This window comes from Plasmodium malariae, assembly GCF_900090045.1.
Source record: "Plasmodium malariae genome assembly, contig: PmUG01_00_39, whole genome shotgun sequence".
Taxonomy (NCBI): Eukaryota; Apicomplexa; class Aconoidasida; order Haemosporida; family Plasmodiidae; genus Plasmodium; species Plasmodium malariae.
Window position 1 is genome coordinate 118,498 of NW_021638312.1, and position 23,441 is coordinate 141,938.

The 23,441-nt window shown below is 18.7% G+C and overlaps 1 protein-coding gene and 3 pseudogenes across 4 annotated transcripts; 3 read left to right on the forward strand and 1 right to left on the reverse strand.

Moving 5' to 3' along the window:
• The first annotated feature begins 1,188 nt into the window (after window positions 1-1,188).
• Window positions 1,189-2,071, forward strand: PmUG01_00065600 (annotated as a pseudogene). The gene is given in 3 exon segments: window positions 1,189-1,275; window positions 1,401-1,442; window positions 1,457-2,071. Coding segments are annotated over 3 exon segments (744 nt in total).
• A 4,534-nt stretch (window positions 2,072-6,605) lies between these two features.
• PmUG01_00065700 lies at window positions 6,606-7,343 on the forward strand (annotated as a pseudogene). Its single transcript is given in 4 exon segments — window positions 6,606-6,710; window positions 6,725-6,883; window positions 6,898-7,305; window positions 7,320-7,343. Coding segments are annotated over 4 exon segments (696 nt in total).
• A 5,360-nt stretch (window positions 7,344-12,703) lies between these two features.
• On the forward strand, window positions 12,704-13,622 carry PmUG01_00065800 (Plasmodium exported protein, unknown function; the record flags this gene model as incomplete). Its single annotated transcript, XM_029005344.1, has 2 exons — window positions 12,704-12,793; window positions 12,921-13,622. 2 exons carry the CDS (start codon window positions 12,704-12,706, stop codon window positions 13,620-13,622), a joined length of 792 nt encoding a protein of 263 aa, XP_028859149.1.
• A 6,884-nt stretch (window positions 13,623-20,506) lies between these two features.
• PmUG01_00065900 lies at window positions 20,507-21,166 on the reverse strand (annotated as a pseudogene). Its single transcript has one exon. A coding segment is annotated over exon 1 (660 nt).
• Between the last annotated feature and the right edge of the window lie 2,275 nt (window positions 21,167-23,441).

A 23,441-nucleotide genomic window follows, 5' to 3' on the forward strand; every position in this document is an offset into this window, starting at 1 on the left:
AGGAAATAATATAGACTAGTAAATATGACATATAATAAATAAATTATATTTGAATACATATTAAACATAGATTATTATAAAGTATAATTAACAGTAATAAACACGCTTGAATATTCCGTACATATTTTATAGTTAAATTATATATTTTATTTCTATGCTTGTTTAGTATAGAAAAACACCATATTTAAATTGTAATGAAATAATTTGCCTGTGAATTCATAAGTAAATTTATTTTGATAAACCTAATTAAATATCATTATTCAAATTATATTAATAGAAAATTATTTAGAATTAAAAAATACTTAATAAAATTTGCCACTCATAATTATTTTAGAAAGATGTATAAAAGAGATAAAATAATTTTTAAGTTTGCATTAAACACTTAGTTAAATATTTTATGGTAAATGTACTGATAAAAAATAAGAAAATGTTTATATAATAAAAATATAATTTTTTAGCATTTATTCAATGTTTCACACATAACACAATAGATATGTTAAAAACAATATTATTATATAATTCGATATATTAATTAAAATATTGCATCCATATTTGTCATTATTATAGATATAAGATTATACTATAAACAATTTATTTAAAAAAAATAAGAAAAATATAAAGAATAGTTCACGTATTTTTTTCTGCGCATATAATTTATATAATTATATATATAAATTCGTATTTAAGTTTAATATTAGAATTGCAGTGTAATTACATTTTCATAGAGTAATAACTAATTCAGTATAATTTAGTGTTATTTAAATTTCGTAAGAAAAATATTCGATAATAATGAATAGAACAAATTATAATTATTATATTTTATATATTTTATGCACTCTTGTTATGTTATTGTTTATACGAGAAAAAAAAAATAGAAAAAAAAAATTTTTCGAAGAATTTAATTAAATATTATTTAATTAATGTACTACTATAGATTTAATTTATATGTTTTTATTATTTGCGAATGTAACATAAATAGATTACTTTAAATAATATTATATTAAAAATTTAACAATATATTTTTACAGTTATAATACATGTATTCTGTAAAAATCATTATATGTATGTTTAAATGCCAATTTAATTAAAGACTAAAAATAGTAAAAATTGTATACTTGCTACTTGGATATATATTAAATTATTGTAGAATTTTTTTTCGCTGATATGATAATATTAAAAAAATAGAAAATGGAACAAAAAAAGAAGATGCTCTTTTTAATTAATATTTCTATATTTGTGTTTTTACCTTGGGTATGCCTTTTCTATAGCGACATGGTAGGTTATTATTATTTTAGTAAATTCGTATTACTTATTTTTTTATGTTTTATTTTTATTAATACTTTCTTTTAGTATGAGCTTATTCTTTTTTTTTAAATAATAAATATTTACTTTATTATTAGCTTACATGTAATCATCTGCTTGTTGGAGACTATAAGCTTTATAAAAATTACATACGAGAACATATCGATTACTAACAAAATGTAAACACAAAAGATATTCAAATATTGCAGAATTAAAACAAGAGATACCAAATAATACAGTTGGCGAAAAAAAAAATATATTTATTAATGAAAAGGTTAACAAAGGAAAAAAGAAACATTCAAATGAAAGATCATTAAATAATGTAGGCATTTATAAATAAACTAGAAAATATAAAACTTCTGTACACACGAGAACAAAACTAAATTTTGAAAAAAGAGTATTAGACAAATTATATTACAAAAATACAGTTAGATTTACTGTGAATGCTGATTTTAAGTTTTTAAAATATACTATAACACGAAAATTAGGTATGATGTGTGCTGTATATATCTTCTATATAATACTTGGTATAGTAATATATGCTTTAATACATTCAAATAAGATGCCGTGTTCTAAAAGCTTTATATTTAACTTGCTTTGGTGTGATGTAGCACCAATAGGATACGCAATGTCCCTGCTTATAGTTATACCATCCTTATATTATATCTACAGAAAAATTGCAAAATATATAAAGTTAATATATAAAAAAAGTGAAATGCATAATACGGATTATCCTTATCCCAGAAAAGTAGTCTTTAAGAAAAATTAATATATATAATTCTCTATTTGATATACCTAAAAAACAAACATATTTATAACTGATTAAATTTTATGATTCCAAACCTTATGCCCCTGGAATTTTTAATTCACAACGCTAAAAATATACATTTTTATTTTTTTTTGTAATTTGAATATTTTAATATTTTTCATTCTGGATTGTAATTTAGTTCCTCAGCATAAATCATTATAAGTGTTCACATATATATTTCTGTATTTAAGATTATTTTTTTGAAAAATACATATATGCGTCTTAAAATTAATATATAAGAGATCAGAATATATAATTTTTCTTATGTGTCGATTTATATTTTTTATCGAAAAAAATAGTACATTTATGCTTTTTTCTTTATCAAACCTTAAATACTTCTCATTTTATATATATATATGTGTTTTTTTATTCGTTATTACAAAAAATAAAATTAAATTAAGAAGCGAATACTACATTGGTCCAAATAAGCTATATTTCAGAAATAGGAATCTAAAAAGAAAGCTTTAATTTTAATAGTATTAAATTTAAAATATACAAAAAAGAAATTATTGATGTGGGTAATCAAAAATTAAATTTAATATAATTTTTATATGTTCTATAAAAAGATGTATGTTCCATTTAATTTTTATATTACGAATACGAGAAAAAATTTAATATATTCATTCTGATGCATTAAAAATTTTGTCTGCAACGGAATTGCACTAATACACTATAGCCATAACAATTAGCATTGGTATTATTGATATGACTGTTATTAAAAAAATATCAATGAGTTTCTAGAAAAAAAAAAGAAAGATAAGAAAAAAGACATGAACAGTGAAAATTTTTAACTATTCTTTTTTTAATATTAATAAAATTTTTTTTTTCATGTTATATATTTTTTGTGCATAAATGAAGGTATGTTTTTTATTACTGAAATTAATTTTTTTTTAAATATAGTTTTAGTAAAATTTTGAAATGCTTTCTTCTCTAGTAGCTAATTTTTATAGATTATGATAAAAATATGTTAAGTTTCTGTTACGTAAGTAAATCCATAAGGAAATGATACTATTTAATTATTTTTTATTTTTTTTTTTCTTTATATTAACTTACTATAAAAAATGTGTGCATGTTTATACAAATAGTTTAGTAAGAAATGTCGATAAAATAAAAACAATGAGTAAAACATTTTAAGCATCAAAAAATAATTTTTAATTATATAACAATATGAAACATATACAGAACACTTTCCTCCACTTTAGATATATGAATACAACAAAGAACTGCTTGAAAAACAAAATTAAGTTCCTAGTCATTATAACAATTTTGGTACATATCCTTTTTATATGGACAAGTCAATGTTACAATAGTATAATAATATAATTACATTGTTCATATTTCCTGTTTTATTTATAAAAAAAGAATTTTATTATAATTAGATAAAAAAACACTCTGAAACAATAAATAATATTTAGGTTTCTTTTTTAAATCGCATTTGAAATGAAGTTAAACCTACTTATAACTAATACATTTCTTTCTAAAAAAAAATGTTTTTCTTGTAATTATTAACTATCTGTTTTATTCTTAATAGAAATTACGTTCATAAAGAATCGATTTTTGTATAAACACAAATATCATTTAGATCTGGCAGATATACCTTTATATATTTATGCTCAACTGATAAAATATATATTTTTGTAATTTCTTGAAGTTAGAGCGTTTGCATAATTGCTTTCTACTTAAAATGCAATGTTTTTCTAGAGCTCATTATTGTGAGGTAACATATATATATATGTATATATTTTATGTGTTACATAAAAAACTAAATAGATATGGATCAATATTTATAGCAATAATTTCTGCTTTGTTTGAAAAAATTGCATACATATGTTTAATGTAAATTTATATTAAATTATATGTGTGTATATTTAATATAATGCACAATATTACAATAAATATGTCATTCGACTGAGGTAATTTATATTTTTAACAATCATACTTTTTTTTTTCCTTTTTATAAAAATTTAAGTGGTACTCTGTAGAATTGTTTAAAAATAATTATCATATATTTATTTTAATTTAAGTGTATGATGTTGTTCTTCATTTTATATAACAAAATTCATGTGTTGTTTTTTTGTTTCACATTTATTTTTTTCTTAAATATAAACAGACTACGTAATGTTTGTAAAAAAGGAACTATTACATAAGTGTATATATAAAATATTATTTTGTATACGGGTAATGATTACATATTTTTATTTTTATTATATATTTTAAATACTAAAGTATGAATATGCACTAATATATTTTTAAGTTTTATGAATGCATTATAATTAACGTATTACCAATTTTATAACTTACAAAGCCTTTTAATTAAATTAAGGGTTTAAAGTCCATGTGTCTTTGGTTTTTTAATTTTTTTATTTATAGTATATAAATCACTATTATAAATATTACTTATATATCTATAATAATAAACTAATATACTTTTTTATTTTTGAAAGTATTAAGAGAATACATTTTTTAACAAATATTTGTCTGATATTAGTAAGTGTCACATAGGAAATAATTATGCTGTCATGTCTCAAATAATATCTACCCAGTAAAAATGAATAATATATTTTCAACGAAATTCAATAATCACTAAATACGTTGTAATTTTATAAACATATACATTTTCTTTTATAATACCATTATATACATAATAATTTATTTTTTGTGGTACACTATACTTGTGTCTAATTCATGCGTTTACTTCAATAGCTATAGAATAATAAATATTTGGAAAAATGTATGTAACTTATGTCAATTACCACGAATTTTTCCCTATTTGTAATCCTTTTTTTAATAATATAAACCTTTGTGAAAGTAAATCTGCAATATGCATGTAAGTTTATAAAAATTTTTTGATACATTTATTAAGATTATTAGATACTATATATTTTAATAAAAATGTTGATTTATATTTTTTATATAAGAATGAAGTATGGGGTTTTTTCTGAAATTTATTTTTGAGTTTTTGATATGAATAAAAACTAATTTTTTTAAAACTCCTCTTCCGCAAATTTAAATCGAACTTAAATTAATATACTTATTTGATTTATTAGTCAGACAGTATGTATTTTTGAAAATATATTCCGAAGGCCATGAAAAAACTAAATTATTTCATTTTTTGGAAATATATAGTTGGATCTAGTAATATATATAGCATTATTTGGATATATACATATAAAAAATTTAACGAACGTGTTAATAAAAATTTTCGAAAACCTTTAAAATTTTTTTTATTATTTTCTTATTGCAGTTACATAGCTGTTAATTTAAATATATTTTATAAAAATTACCTAAGTAATTATGGCAATCCAAATTGATATCCAAGAAGAATATGTATATTTTCTGATAATATAATTAAATAGATATATTATTGGTCTAAGGTTATTTTGCTATTAATATATTTTATTCGTGAATAACTGTTTTTTTTTTTTTTTTTTTATTACTTTGCTACTGAATTTATGTACATAATTATAAAAAAGAAAAAAATAAAGTTCCTAAATTTAAAAAATTTTCATTTGAAAAATATAGTATAAATAATGCATATTTATAAATAATAACTTTGAAAAATTATATTAAAAAAATAAAAAATCAGTCTTTATTTACCTTTAAAACATATATATCCTTATAGAATGGGTAGAAGAATACAAATTTGATATTAAAAATATATTATAGTACATAAAAGATTTTTATATTATAAAGTATAAATCATATATTACTATTAATAAAATAAAAAAGGTTATATACAATATTGTTTTTTTATTTTAATATTACTATTTTGTTGTTATAGTAAATATTAATTATTAAATGTATTATCCAGTTTTTCCGTAATATAAGATTTATAGAATTATAATAAATAATAGGTAAACTTTAATAAAATTAGTAATTATTCTACTACTATATAGGAAGCTATATTATTTATACTCTTTGCGTTATGTATAATATGTGAAGAAAATATTTAGAAATATTAAAAGATTATTTATATTTTTTTTATTTTATTTTAAAAAGAATTAACAAAAAAATTATTTAATTAAATTTGCATTTTAAATAAATTATTTATATTTTTTGAATTTTTATGAATTAATTCAAATTATATAATTCTAATTACAGTTATTTTTCTTTTTCCGTTGTCTAAAAAATTATACCCTTACACATTTTTTATTAACTTACAAAAAAAAATTTAAATTATAAATAGAAAAATTAAGTGAATGAATTATCTTTTATATATAGAAGAATGTTATATTATTGTTAATATTTTCCTTATTGAATATGTTGAAATATTAAAAATCTATAAAATGAAAAAAATGGTTAAGTTATTCTTATTAAAATTACTACACTTATCCTTTTAACTTGGATATTCCTCTTTAACAATAATTTTGTATTATAATATTTATTATGCATATTTTCATTGTTAACATTTTTAGTGTTTTATTTTTATTGATACCTTTTTTTAGAAATATAATATTAATTCGTTAAATAAAAAATATTTATTTTTTTTTTTTAGAGTATGTTTTATAAATTTTTAGGTGAAATATACTATCTTGTTAGAAAATTAAATACAAGAACTTATCGGCTACTACCAAGATGTAAGCAGGGTTAGGATTCATATATTGTACGTTAAAAGAAAATAAACAAAATACTGGTATACGTGAAAAAGGGGATATATGTAATGTTGAAAAGGAGAACACCATAAAAAACAAACAATCAAATGGAAATTCATCAAAAAATGAGAGAGGAGATAAAAAATCTATGAAAAACAAATCTTGTATATATGAAACTAAAAAATATTGAAAGATCTTTATTATATAGATTTTCTTAAAAAAGAGAGGTCAATTAGTAATAAAGTCTATAAGAACATTATTCGTAAAAAATAAGGAATAGGATTTGATTTTCCTTTATTATTCTCATTGTTATATATATAGTTCATATTATATTTGTTTTGTAATTATGGTCTTATGGATGGGTTATTCAAAATATTTTATACCTACCCTTTATAGAGTGATTTGAGATCTTTAAATAATTGGTTGTTGAAATTCCTTCTTAAATGGGTGTTTAATAAGCCTATGGAATATATTACTAAGGAGAATGTGAAAAAAACGTTCAATACTGCTTAAGATAACATTTTTGTTATTTTCATATATATTATATCTTTCTTTATGTTAGATGTCATGCTTATATTAAGGATTATATGTTACCATAAAATAGTTCAAAAATAAAAAAGATTAAATTCAGAAGAAGGTAAATGAATATTATGTAATATGACTCTTTCTTTAATGATATCATTGACACACAGTAACATTTGTAATATTATTAGTTATGTATTTATTAAATATACCCACATTATATAAATTTTATGAGTATTTCTACATATATCTAGCCTTGTTAATGCACAATCATGAAAGGATAAGTTCTTATTTTTTTGTAAATTTAGACGTTCTAACGTTCTTAAGTGAATATTTTAAAGTGTTTTATCATCATAGTAGTATATAACGGGTTGTTATGTATTAGCGTATTTAATAGATACCTATAATAATATGTCTATTAAAATAAATATATAATTGGTCAATACTTATAATTTTATTTGATTAAAGTATTAAACTACATTTGAAATAAAAAAAATTGCACTCTCTGTTTTTCATCTTTTAGTTAAAAAATGGTTATTTGTTGAATTAAAAAAAGTGTGTGATTGTTTTAAAATTAAAAATGATTGTGACATATTTTGTGTTTCATGATATAAAGCAAATATATTTTTTTTGTAATTATATATATATATATTTATTTATATTTAATTAGGATGAAAATTAATATATATATTAAAAACTAATTTTTACAATAAATATATTAAAGACATATTTATAATAATAATAATAATAATAGATGCTTAGGTTTCTTTGCATCATATATTAGGAAGCTATGACAATATGATAATATATCATTTATAAATATACATTATATCTAATTTTTTTCTAATATATAGATGGCATAGCTTTAAAATTTACTGAAATGTTTAAATAATTTATTTTTTTATTGTTTCACTTAATTGAGGCTTTAATTCAATTTTTCAAAAAAAATTAATTAATCATATATTTAAAATTTATAAATAAATATGAAAAACATATTTTTTATTTTTTGAATTATTAAGGAGATAAATTAATGATTTAAATATAATCATACGTTAATATAAATTATGCAGAAACGTTTTTCTCTTATAGTTTTTCTTTTTTTATAATATTAGACTTCTAAAAATTTGATATAAATGCATATTCAACCATAGAAATTTTCATGAAAATTGATTAAAGTAAAGGTATACTTTATTGTAGTAATATAATAATATGTAAACAAGTATTTATGTTCAATTTTTAACATTTGTCTATAAGTATATTAAGTAAGACGTTAATGTTTATTTATGATATATAAAAAATGTGTAGCTTATATTAACAATTAGCAACTTCTTCAAATTAATAAAGATAATTGTTTAAACAAAATAAAAGTAAGAAACATAATTATTTTTTTATAGATAATTTATAAATACGTAAGATAGTTTTTATTTGGTATATATCATTTAAGTATGTGTATTTAAAAAATTATTTTATTTTTTGGCTAAGGTTTAATTAAATAATGTGTAGGGTTCTGTATGAAAAAGTTTTGCATGTAATTTTCATTTAATATATTTTATTTTTATAGATTCAAATGAAAATTATAATGTAATATGAATACATACTTGAGTTGTTGCATTTGAAGACTCTTTGAAAAGTGTTGTTCAGTTAATAAAATAACAATGTATTTTTTTTCCTTTGTAAAAGTGTACTTTAGACATATATAAAATAAAATTGGCATAAATGGAAAATTTTTTCAAGATGAAATTAAAAAAGGTGCTAATAAGAATTTTATAAAAAAATATATATATATTTATATATTTTTTTCTAATATTAAGTGTTCCTATCATTTCTTAAAATATTTTTTTTAATCTAAATAATATAAACAAACATACATAATATGTGGAATAATATTATTGTGACAATATGTTTCTTTTTTTTATACATATACAAATAAAAAAATAAAATAAAATAATTATTTGGAACAGAACAAATGTTAGTATACGTATACTTGTTTAATTAGAAGCAATGTAAAGGTTGAAGACATCTATTTTTATTTATTTGAAAATTTGGAAGAAATATTCTAATAAAATTTATTATAATATAATGTTTTCTATACATCATACTACAACTTCTGTTATATATATTTATATATTTTTCGTAGAACAAAGTAATACAAAATTGTAAAGTTATATAATTTATTAACTTTCTTTTGAACTATCTCCACTTATAAAAAATTTTAAGAACTCAAAAATTTCAATGCACACTATGTTTTTATTTTATGAAGTAATAAAATCACAATAACAATTAAATATTAGGTATTGAATAAATTTATATACAAACAAATAAATATGAGTTTTTAATTAAGAATAATGAAAAAAACAGTTTCATTTATTCTGGGACGTTGCAAACTAATAATATTCATTAAATAAATGATGAAACATATATAAATCGTAAATCATATATGATGCATGGTCATTATTTGTTGTACTTTCATATCAAAATTAAATAATTTTTTTATTCTTCTCTTCTGATAGACAAAAATATTTTAATGCGATATTGTCAAAAATAAAAAAAACAAAAAATGAAAATGAATTCTCAAAATATAATAGTCACATAAAATTAGTAAATAAATAATATTATAATGCAACATTTTTTTTCATTAATACACTTTTTTAATATTATTTTCTATATTTTCCAAACATTATATGTAGAATCATTTTGTCTATATAAAAAAAATAAACATAAAAGTATAAAAAATTTATAATGATAATATTATTCGTAAATTAAAAATTATACGTAGTAACTACATGAAAATAATAAATGTGGATAAGTAATAATATTACAAATGAAATTCGGCTATTTTGTAACAAGAAATACAAAAAATATTTATATTGAAATAAAAGTATGTATTAAAAAATAATTTACATAATTTTAAATATATAAAGTTAGAAGAAACTATTCGAATAAAATTAAAGTTGATAAGACCATAACAGAAGAGGAAAAGGAACTAATAATTTAATGAAAGTAAAAAATATATAGAACGAATTTATGGATTAGGTTATATGCTATATAAATGTACACTCGTTAATTTATCACAAAACTGCATAATGAAATATAAGAAACAAGAACTATAAACGGAATTTTTGATGTTAACAAGAAATTCAGTTTATTTAAAAAGAAAATGTAGAAGATATGTTGATAAATGAAAATTTGATATTAGCTCCTGAAACTTGTTAGAAAAAAAAAAGAAACAATTATGTTTCGTGAAATGCACCAAAAATGGAACGTATATATAAGTACAACTATATATTATTCTGTAAATTAATCTATAGAAGTTATGTTTTTGTATGTGGAAAAATACATAATACAACTGAAAAATGTGTTAAAGCGAGAAAAAGTAGCATCTGTAAATGTGTAAAATAAAATATTATATTAATATTAATAAAATACTATACTAAGATTGTAATTAGTATAATAAAGAATTCAAATGACCCATGTTCAAAGAATACACATAATTTAAAATTATAAATTAAAAATAATATAAAAATAAAATAAATGCTAAAAGAAATAAACAAATTTGCTATGTTCAACTAAAAATTATAATTATAAATTTAACATGACATAATATATTTTTTCCCATAACTTCTGCAAATGGATTTTAACTTACATAAATTATGAAAAGTTTGTACACATTACAAAATATATTAGATCAATTAGAAAAATAAGTAACAATAAAGACAAAGACGTAACTCAGAAAGATAATATTATTTTAAGGGCATGAATAAAACCATGAATATTTATTAGTTTAACATTTTAATTAAAATATAAATTATTATATGCTGATATCATTGTTTAATTTATACGAGAATAAATGAAAAAAATGTAACATCTTTTAATGAAAATAATGAAGTATTATGTTTTTTTAAAGACATAGTAATTAAACTTACATGGTTAATGTGAAGTTATTTTTATTAACACTTAGACAAAAATAGTAAATAACTATACATTAATTACAGCAGTCTAGAGGAACATTGAACTTAGATTCTTTTAAATGTACTTTACATTAATATAAATAATATATTTAGATTAAAGAAGTAACGACAAAAATAATACATTGTTCAGTGAAAAAAAAAATTATGAAATAGATATGAATGTGTATATATATATATATATATATGTAAATATAATTCACTTACAATTAATATTCTCTGTACAAAATTAAATAAATTATATAAAGTTTAAACGACTTAAGTATAATCCTTTTATTTTAGAATAACGTATATAATTTAGACATATATTTAAATATATATATAATTAATAAAAAGAAGATTCTAAAATTTACTTAAAAAAATTACACATTCCTTAAACTTATGAATTCTAGAAATAAATATTTTTAAAGTTTTTATTGTATATAGAGAGTATTTTTCCTTAATTTAAAGGATATATAAGGATTATTTATATACTTTTTAAATGAGTTAACATTATTTTGTATAAAAAATGTTAAATGTAAATTAATAAATAATAAAATCAAATAATACAAACAATTAAAGGATACTAAATAACCTTAATAAATGTGATGCTAATTCCATACGTAATTTAAAATAATAAAAATAAAGAATAGTAAGTTAATTTTGATACTATTTTTTTTTTTTTTTTTTGCTTTATTAATATTTACTCTAATTATATTTATTTAATTAAAAATAAAATTTTGATGAATTATAAAATATTTTATTTATAAATAATGGGATAAATTAAATTTAAAAAATATAATTTTTAAAATTTATACTATAAAAATAAAAAATATGCTTTTATTAGCTTTTAAAATATATTTTTTTGATGAAGTAACTGCCATTGTATAAAATTAAATATTTAAATATATAATAAAAATACATATAATACAAGTTTTATAATTGACATAGAGCAAAAGTTGTACGAAGTAATTATTTTTCCAGTTGTACGTACTGTTATATTGCTATAATAATTGATATTTAAGAATAATAAATACTTCTTCAAAAATGTAACGTTTATAAAATTATTTGTAAGAAAGCATCATTAAAATTAGTAGTTTATTATATTATTATATAGTACAATTTGACAATATTTTATATATCGTATGTTGCAAATTCAAAATTTTGAAACATTAAGAAATAGTATGTTTTTTTTTGTTCTATTTTATTTTTAAAAGAATTGATAGAAAAATAATTTAATTAGTGTGCTATACTAAATAATAGTATTATATATTTTGAGTATTTGTAAATATAATTAAATTATGTTATTTTAATTAATGTTAATACCTTATAAATGATAATATGGTAAAAATTTTATAATAAATTTTTGAAGTTACATTTTCTTAGACTGTGTTGTAAAAAAGTTATAGTTATAAACAATTTATTAGTTTTTTAAGTAAAAACAATAAAGATATTTTTTAAATAAATATAGCTTTCTTTATAATATTATTGTTAATTTTTTCTTAATTGAATATGTCACAATATTAAAAATCTGTATGATGAAACAAATAATGAAGTTACTCTTTTTTATAAAAATTACTATATTTATCCTTTTAACGTGGATGTACCATATTAACAAGTATATGGTATGATAGTATTATTTAAGGCTATTTACATTATTCATATTTATCTTGTTTTATTTTCATTAGTACTATTTTTTTAGAATTCGATTATTTATACTTTAAATAACAAATTTTAAAACTATTTTTTTAGCGTACACGTAACCCATATTTGGACAAGTGCAACCCTGGTAGGGATTTTGATACAAGAACATGTAGATTACTAGGAGGATATGAACAACAAAATTATTCAGACGTTGTATGGTTAAAAGGTGATGCCCCAACTGTTGAAGAGTACAAAAAATTATGTGGATATAATTTTAGAAAAGTAACTAGAGAAAAAACGAAACACCAAAAAGTACTTTCAGTAAATAATACAGAAAGCTTTGAACAAGCTAGGGAAAGACAATCCCCTGAAAACAATAGAAAAAATTCATACTTTGATAAACGATTGATCAACAAAATATATTATATTAATAAGGATAGGTTTGCTAAGGATAAGGATTTGAAATTATTAGGAACAAATATAAAAATAAAAAAAAAAGTGTTATATGTTTTTTCTGTCTTATTTGTAGCATTTGCATTAGTAATAATTGCTTTAAGGAAATTAGATTATTTGAATTTTAAGAATTATTATTTTTTTTCATTGGATAGTTTTCATCCATTAGTTATAGTATTCGCCATATTTGGGATCATAGTTATAACAGCGATTATTTATGCCTTTAGAAAAATTGAAAAGTATGATAAATTAAGACATATAAAAAGTATATTGAATTATACGAAATATCCTTCTTTCATCAAATTAAACTCTTTTACCAATAACTATCGAAAATTTCCTGTGAAATGCGGACAATAATTAAATATAACTATAATTCGTTAAATATTATAAGCTCACCCTTACATATATGTCCTATTTTATATGCAATAGCAAAAATATAAATCTTTAATTTTTTTGTTAATATATTGGTTACTATAATTCTCGCCTTTTTTTTTTAAACATTTTCTTATCTTAACACCATTTAATGGTTTATATATATATTTCTTCATTTAACAAAATGTTTTAAAAATATATATGTGTTTACCTTAAAATTTGTATTTGAAGATTGTATTTATATATTTTCGTTGATATTTTACACCAATTTATATTTTTTCATGTAAAAAGTAATATTAATTATTTTTAAAATATTTTTTTAATCTTAAATAATTATTTGCTTATTTAATTAAAAAAAAAATGAATTAATAGTTTTAATTTAAAAATAATTACGTCTTGTTTTAGAGTTTATAGTTCAAATATTTATTGTAATGGTTAAATAAATCAGGGAATTTATAAATGTATTCCAAAATGAAAGTTTTTTTCGTAGAATATGTTAGAATAGTTTAAAAAATAATCATATTTTAAAAGTATTTAGTTAAAAAAATATAAGAGTTAAATTAAGATTAATATAAAATTATTTAGTAAGTTTTAGTGTCTAAAAATTATTCTAAAAATTATTCTAGTGCAATATTTATTAGGTGAAATTATGAATATAAAGTTAACGGAAATTGAAATAATTTAAATAGATTTTCTATATCATGTAATTCTAACTTGTTTATACTAGAAAAATAAAAAAATAATTTTTATTTATTACAAGTTTTTTTTTTTTTTTTTTCTATTGTTAAAACTCTGAATTTTATATTCCAAGAAGGAAATAAAAATAACGTAAATATTAAATTTAATTAAGGATAAAAATGAAATAACAAAAATGAACAATGTATAAGGAAAATATAGTTTGATCAAATGTTCAATAAACTTTTGTTTAGAATATGCTCATATAGATATTAAATAGTAAAAAAATAGTACACCATTGTAAATATTTTGTCATAAATGATAATAAATAATAAAAATATTTAAAGTCTTAAGTATTATAAACATAATCGCAACATTGAGAAAACTGAAAAGTTTAGAAGGATTAATATAAAATATGTTTTTTATACCCATATAATATTTTTTTCTGAAATATGATGCTTTCATTCAATACATTAGTATCTACTATTTTTACTTTTATCTTTATTTATAAGTAATAAATTGATTTTATATTTTTAATGTAAATCTCAAAATATTTAAATATGTATTAATGGAAGTGTTATTCTAGTTATACTAGGAAACCTGAAAAAAAAAAAAATTATATAATAACAAATATTCTTTGTTATTTTATTTCAGAATACATTTTGGCTAAATAAAGTTTAAAGACCACTCTTTTTTGTTGTTTACATAAATTAAACTGAAATAAGTTAAACATACTATTGTTGTATTCTTGAAACTAAATTATGTTCCAATTTTTATATTATAAATTATCGTTGTATGTCTGTTAACAGAATAACATGTGAACTATATTTATCATGTATTTGTATGGATATTAACGGATAAATGTAATAATGAATCGTATTAATTATATGTTCAACCAAATAATTTAATGAAAATTTGTGAAATTTCATCTTTCCAAATACTTTCCTGTCTATATATTTCCAATAATAGTAATATGTAAGTAAATAATTAACATTGTTTTACGTTTACACTAAAAAAACAATGAGGGTTTATTACAATAATTCACATTTTATTTTGTTATGTTGAAATAGTTACTATGAAATGTAACAATAACTAAACCACTGAATATCATGCTAGTATACGCATAATGTTGATGGAAAGCTTATTATTACAAAGTTTTTTGAGACTTTAAGGAAGTAATTTAAAAGCTATAACATATATTTTTTCTTTTTTTTTATTAAAATCCGTACATGAACTCTTTTAATTGAGACATTTTATTATTTTTACTGGTGTAAATAAACAATTACATATGTAATCTCTTTTTCTACACCTTTTCTATGCTATAATTTATTAAGGACAAGTAAAAATTTTTATTAAGATAGATATAAATATATTTTTTTTTAAATAACGAATTTTTATATTAATATATATATATAGTATAATGCTCATAATATACAAGAGGAGAACAATCATAACCTATATAGTGAATTAATTTTGGAATTTGTTGGAACACTGAGAAAATTAGGATATATAAATTAAGTATGATATAAATATTCAAAAAAAAAAAACGTATTATCTTTAAATGAAGATTATGAGAAAGATGAAGAATATAAAAATTTATTTGGAAAATTGAAGCTATACCACGAAGAACTATGATATGATAATCTAAGATCCTGAAGTTTTTAAGAAATTTTTATATATATAAAAAAATTATTAATATTAAATTTTATAAATTACTTGAAAATAAAATACGGAACACCGATAACAGAACATTTAAAAAATACAAAAACTTATTGTAAATATAAAAAATATACTAAACTCTTCTGAATATTTCTAAAGAAAATCGATAAATACATTGAATTAGTATTATGCCATGCGGTGAAGCATCAAAATGAAACTAAGCATTTGTCTTATGGAAGTATATTATGAGAAAATTTAAAATATATTTATGTAGAGAGAGATGTCTCTGTTTTGTTATATTATTCGATATTATTTCATTCTATTTTGCAATAGCTAATGTTTTAGTGTATACGGTATTTTTTTGAGCATTAAGTTATATAATGTCATTTTAAATTGTGTTAAAACTTATAAAAATCATTATTTTTCTTAGAACTTCTAGAAAATTTAAGAAATCGCAGAATTTTTTGAGAATAATAATATTCTAGATTATGTTTCGCTTTAACATATTATTGCTATATATATTTTAATTTTTATAGAGGAGTTGTTACCATAATTAATTTTTATATATATTAAAGAGAAAAGACACGTGTTTATTTCTATCATATATACAACTTACGCTTAAAATATATATGGTATTTAAAATAATAATTTATACTATAAAAATAATTTATTTTAATTTTTTGCGAATTTCATATATGAATATTTTCATATACGAATATAGCTTTTGTAATTTTTTTTTTTTGTTACATCTGATTATGTTTTATTAGAAATGCATATATACATATATAGTTCTTTTTAAAGTTCATTTTATATTTTTGTTAAGTTTTTTTCTGTGAGATATTTTGAGTGCTGAAATATGTAGAGGATAACAAATAAATACTTCATAAGTGATTATATTTCTTGAATATTTAATTATATAGCAATATATAATATAAAGATTTATTAATATGCAAAATACTAATTTTATGAAATAAGAAAGTTAATACAAGACCATATATCCTTTTTTTTTTTTATTTAACAAATAATATAAAGTTATATATGTACTATACATTAAGAGAATGTGAACAAATGAGTATTGTATTTTCTTAATAAGAACTGTTCATATTTTAATATTATATAATATTTACGTGCAATTTTGTTACACATGTTGATCTTTTAGGAATAAATGTATATTAAATACATTATTAATGCACTTAATAGGTCGTATAATAAACGTATATTTCAAATTTTGGGATAATTCATATGAACAGTTAAAATTTAATTAAAAAAAAAGAGAAAAAAAAAAAATGAATCATTTGTACACAATGTAATATTATAATACATTTCAATAAATATATGATACTGATAAGTTAATTTTACTATCAGAACACATTTAAAGATACAACTGTATGTTCTATGTTAAAATATATATACAGTGCATTTGAGTAGTTTATTAAATAATAAAGAAATTTCGAATAGAAATTATACCTTCTTATGTTTCATATAGTATATTTAGGGAAATCAAAATAATATCCTAAATATAAATTTTATAAATAAGCATTATATGAATATATTAAGTTACTTATATTTTCACATTTATTATTTTATTTATATAACGCATTTTTTTCTTGTAATATAACACGATAATTAATAAACTGTTAACAAGTATACGTATATTTTTTAGAATAACTGAATATTATATTTATCAAAAAAAGTGAAAAACATTATTTTTATGATATCCAGTTGTCCTTGATGCAGAAATTGGAAGAGCTAGAAAAACACTGAACTTTATATTAAGAAAACATCAAAAATTAAAAATATTTATAGGTTTTAATTATTAAAAGATATGGAAAATAAGGAAAACAATTAAAAAAGAATTATATTAATTTAAAAAATAATAAATTGCTAATAATGCACAAGCAATAATCAATATTAAGCATAAATAATTATTTTATTATTCTAATACCAGAATAATTGTACTTGTATTATTGAAAAAGTTTATAAATTAAAAGAGTATAATAGAATTATTAGAAAGAATTTTTAATAAAAGAAAAGTTTAAAATATTTTAATAATACTTCATGTCACATATTATAATATAACCTTTTGGAAAATGTCAAAAAAAAAAAATAGAAAGTTGACACAAAAATAAGTGTTCAGAATGGATATATTTTATAGACCACAAATATTGATAAATTAAATTTTTTTTAAAATAAAATCAACATTGTTATATTTACTATAAATATGTAGATCTTATCCTTTATGATCTATATTATGTTATGTATTTATTAATTATACTTATTTAGTAAAAAAACAAATATTTAATCTGATTATATTAACAGTACTTGATTAATAAGAATACAAATTACACATCTTCCCAATAGACATGTATATTCATATGCATATTTATATTATTTTGTACAAATTATTAGAAAAAATATCATACAATTATCAAAATTATAAATATAAATTAGCATTTTTTTTTAAATATTTAAGGCAAATTTTAAATTTACATCTTTTTCTTTATAATGTTACATATTCTGAAAATTCTTTTTTATATGATTGTATATCTAATATCATTCTAGTAGTTAATGATGAAATATTAAGAGTCAACTAAATAATTATTAGATAACTTACATTTAATTGTTAGGAAGTTAATAGGCGTATTCATACAAGAGTTGAACAAAAAAAAGTAATGTGTAAACGAAAGATTATTAAAATCGAAAGACAATTACTTATATATTTTTGGAGTACGTGGATTTAAAAAAAATAAAATAAGAGAATTTCAGGTTGAAAAATAAATAATTAATTAAAATTTTCTGGTAAAATTAATGAAGTGAAATATAGAAGAATATATAGTGTAGTAAAATATAAATATATAACATTTTATATATTTTTTTATAATTTTGTATAATTTAAAAATATTATGGTTACTTCAAAATTTTTTCTTTTTAAAAATATGTTTTAACTTTTAATATGTGAAAGAAAATACATTTAAATGAGGATAAATAAACATATTAATGTATTAAATGAATTATGGAAGGCATATAGAAATATTTAGGAAGCAAGCACAAAATAAACTAATATACTTATGTAGGTTTATATGTTATGTGGAAAAATATCGTTTACCCTGAAAACATTATTATTAATGATATACTAATTTACGTAAAGTAACAACTTTTAAGAATTATCACATTTTAAATTATATATGTAATCGTGTGAATGGTATTAGAAGAATAATGATTTTACAAAATTTGAAAAAAAAAAAAAGACTTTATCTTTATCAAATATAAAGAGGTATTTAAATAAATACATGAATTACCAGTATTAACGAAGTGTTAACGTAGATTTCATTTTGAATGAGGAACAAAAAGTTAGCATTATTCATGTATCATGAAAGTAATTATAATTTTATATTTGATTTTTCTGATACAGGAGCTATTCATTGTTGTCATATTTTATGGAATATATATAAAATAAATTTATCATTAGTTTTGGAATTGTATTTTTTTTATCTAATATAATGAAAAATGGTAGAATATATATGTGCTTAGCTTGATTTAATGTTATGAAAAATATTCATAAATAAAAAAAGTTAACTAAATAAAAGATAAAGATTCTATATTATTTAGAACTGTAAGGAAACAGTTGACACACACATTCAATTAATGAAAATCTAATAAATATTGATTTATCTTAACGAATTTTCAATACATTATTTTATTTCTACTTAGAATGATAATAAAATTTTAAAATAGTTGGATCTAAGTATATATACATATAAAATAATACTATGTTGATTATTAAACAAATATAAAAGCTTAAAACAAAAAAAGAGCAAAAAAAAATTATGCATTCTACACATTAAATAAATATCGTAAATTAATAATTATATTTTATTTATCTAATTTACTGATGACTATTAATTAATAGGTGAACAATATTTATGAGCATTAAAAGGAAGAAGAACTACGTTTATTTTCAAAGAAAAAAGCATGATTTAATGTAATTTTAGTGCACATTGTTATATTTTTTTATCTTTAAATGTTTATTTTTTTTAGAAAAATTAAGAAAAAATATATATATTTATATACAAATAAATCGCCATAAAGTATATTTTTACAATAATTGTGAAACTTTAATAATTTAAACTAAAAATTAAAATACAAATAATTGTTTATATTAAAAGACAAATATAGTTATATGAAGAACATTTTTTAATATGAAATATAAAAATATAAATAATTCATGTATTATATAATTGTATTGTCGTCATATATTTTTTACAACTGATCATATAAAATTTTATTCACTTTAGAATTACTATAGTAAATTTATAAAATTAATTTTTTAGAATGAATACTTTTTTCCCATTTTTTACTGGACTTGGATTAATCTATGAGATAATTTTATGTGTATTATTTTAAAAAAATTGTATTATCCAAATCTGAGTAACATAATATTAAAAAAGTATTACTAGGAATACGAATAAATAGTGGATTATGATATAAAATAGTAACAGACATATTTGTGAGGGAATAGATGTAGAGAATCAAATTTAGACTGAAGAAACTAAAGAGATTGGAATTATAGCTACAGCTTTAACTGAAACTGTGCCTACAATTATGATTGCGGTTAACATTATTGCTAACCACATAAAGATTTAAAACATTATGAATTTACTTCGCTGATTTTGCTTATATTTTAGAGTACCACTCATTTTATCCATATAATTAATAAAATTAAATTTATTTCTTGATTTGTTATGGCATACAGATGAGTCATTTTTTTAGTACGAATTTTTTATAGATTTGGGTACGTTTTTATTTTTCTGAATATTATCATAATGTTCTAATGTAGAATATTTTTCTTTTAAATTAAGTTCAAAGTCAAATTCTTCCTATCCCTAAAATTCTGAGTTTTTCATCAAATAATCAAGTTCTGGGGAAGAAGCATCACCGCATAATGATTCATTATCTTTTTGAAAATTGTTGTTATGCTCTAATGCATATGGTTTTCTTTTATATTCTTCAGTACTTGCTTCTTCTAAATCAATTATTTTTTTCTTTAAGAGTTTATATTTATCTCTCACCGAATCTATTATTTCACCGCTTAACAAATTGTTAAATTTAACGTTTACTAGGTCATATCTGTTTAATTTCTTGTTCCATAATCTATCACATATGGTTGAATAAAAGTAAAGGTTCATATTAAACATTCAAAAAATGTATATGTATATATATATATATATTATTTGGATAAAATTTTCTTCCTATATAGAAATATAAAATAAAAAAGAAAAAAATTTAAGTACAATAACTAGTATACCTCGTCGGAATATTTTAATGTCCATATTAGACATGAAAAAATATTAGTTTTAGTAAAAAAGATGCGAATTTCTTTATTTCGTTTTTATAATGAATTTTTTAAAGTTGTTAAAACTAATGTTATAATTAAGGCATTATATATATATGACATTTTCAGTAATGATAAGTAAAATGTTAATTTATATCCTCTTAATTATTTTCCGTTATGTCAATATATAATATATTTAGATTTTTTATTTAAATAAATATAACCATAGTACATATTGGGGCACAAGACAACAATATATTTAAAAAAAAGTTATAATTAAAGAAAATATATTTTAGTAAAAGTTATACTTAAAAATATTATTAATTACTGCTATTCTAATAAAACAACTAAAAAAGGGTTTAATGTGTATTTAATGGAAAATATTATATAAATATTATAGTTCAACATACAAATATTTTATTTCAAAATATAAATAGATTTTAGTATACTATAAATTGATAAAATATTGCATTAATAAAGATATATTATGGGATAAAATTCTATTAATCAAATACACACTAGAATACACTCGAAAAATATTTTTAGAACTTGTATAATTAAATCATTCACAAAATATATAATAAAAATATATTATAAATTTTCCTCTAATTATCTGAATATACTGTTTTTGAAAATTATGTTTAATAAAACTTATTAATTAAAATGTAGAGGGAATAAAATATGGTAGTAACAAAATTATAATATGTTACATAAATTTATATTATATATAGAAAAAGTTTTAGACATAATATAATCTAAACTATTAAAATCTTTGTTTACAAAATAAAATTATTTAACACATATATATAGTTTTATTTTTATCTTATAACTAAAATATTAGGTATATATTTTGTATAATAATTTAAGAACTAAACTCTTTTGATTTTTTGCGGACCATGTATATTTATATATGAAGTCAATAATTCAACTAATATAGCGATATAAAGAATATTAACACCGTAAATTTTGAACTGTTATTTGTTATATGTTGCTTTATAAATGTTTTAAAAATACACACGCAATGTGATACAATGAGAAGAAAAACAACTAAATTAAACATCATATTTTAAAAATAGAAATTTTTTTTTTTTTAACATTTTACTGGTATTTTTTGTGAACATTTTTTTTTAAAGCTTTTTTTTTTTTTATTTAACAAGGATATTTGTACTTTCTTAAAAGTTTTGTTTATTTTTTCAATTCTAAGACCATTAAAAACAAAAATTGATAAATTCAAATAAAATATTTTTTAAATATGTTTCGACGAAGATTTTAAAGAATTATTTTTTATTTTATAAGATCAAAATTAGCAAAAAAAAAAAAAAAAATATAGAATGAACAAGATTTATCCTGAATTTATATGAAATATTTTATTTATTTATATATTATACTATTATTTTTTTTTCAATGTACATTTATTTTTACAACAGATAATAAAAAATTATATTCGTAATTTATACAGATTTTTTATTTAAAAGACGACTTTACAAATTTAGAGTTAAAAAGTATTAAATGTAAATAAAACATAGAAAATTCAGCGTGCGTTATTACTGTTTTTAATATGATGCTGAAAACATGTAAATGATAAAAAAAATATTAAAAAAAAACAAAACAAAACAATTGCACCTTTTACATTGTATTATGTGTTCTTTTATATAAATTTAATATAAAAGGATCCAAAGAGAAATATTTGTTTTTATTAATAGCTAATAAACATTAATTCATTTATAAAGAAAAAATTTATCTAGTAAATATTCATCCATTTATAGATGTAAATAAAAAGAAAAAAAGATGAGGTTTATTATTAATTATTTAATTATTCTATTTGTATTTTACTTTATTTTATTACCTTTATGTAGATGTTTTAGTGTGCAGTAATTAATTTGGTATTATAAATAAATGAACTACATTGTTTCTTGAATATATATGTATTTCTTTATTTATTAGTACAAAAAGCAAAATAAAATAAATAAATACCATATTGATTGAAAATATTATAGATATCTAACATTATCTAAAATAAAATCATTACTTCTGAACATACAATATTTAAAATGCACAAAATAGAAAATATTAATGTCTGTTAAAAAATTATATTGAATTTAGCATTTATGTATTCTATAAAAAATCTAAGTATCTCA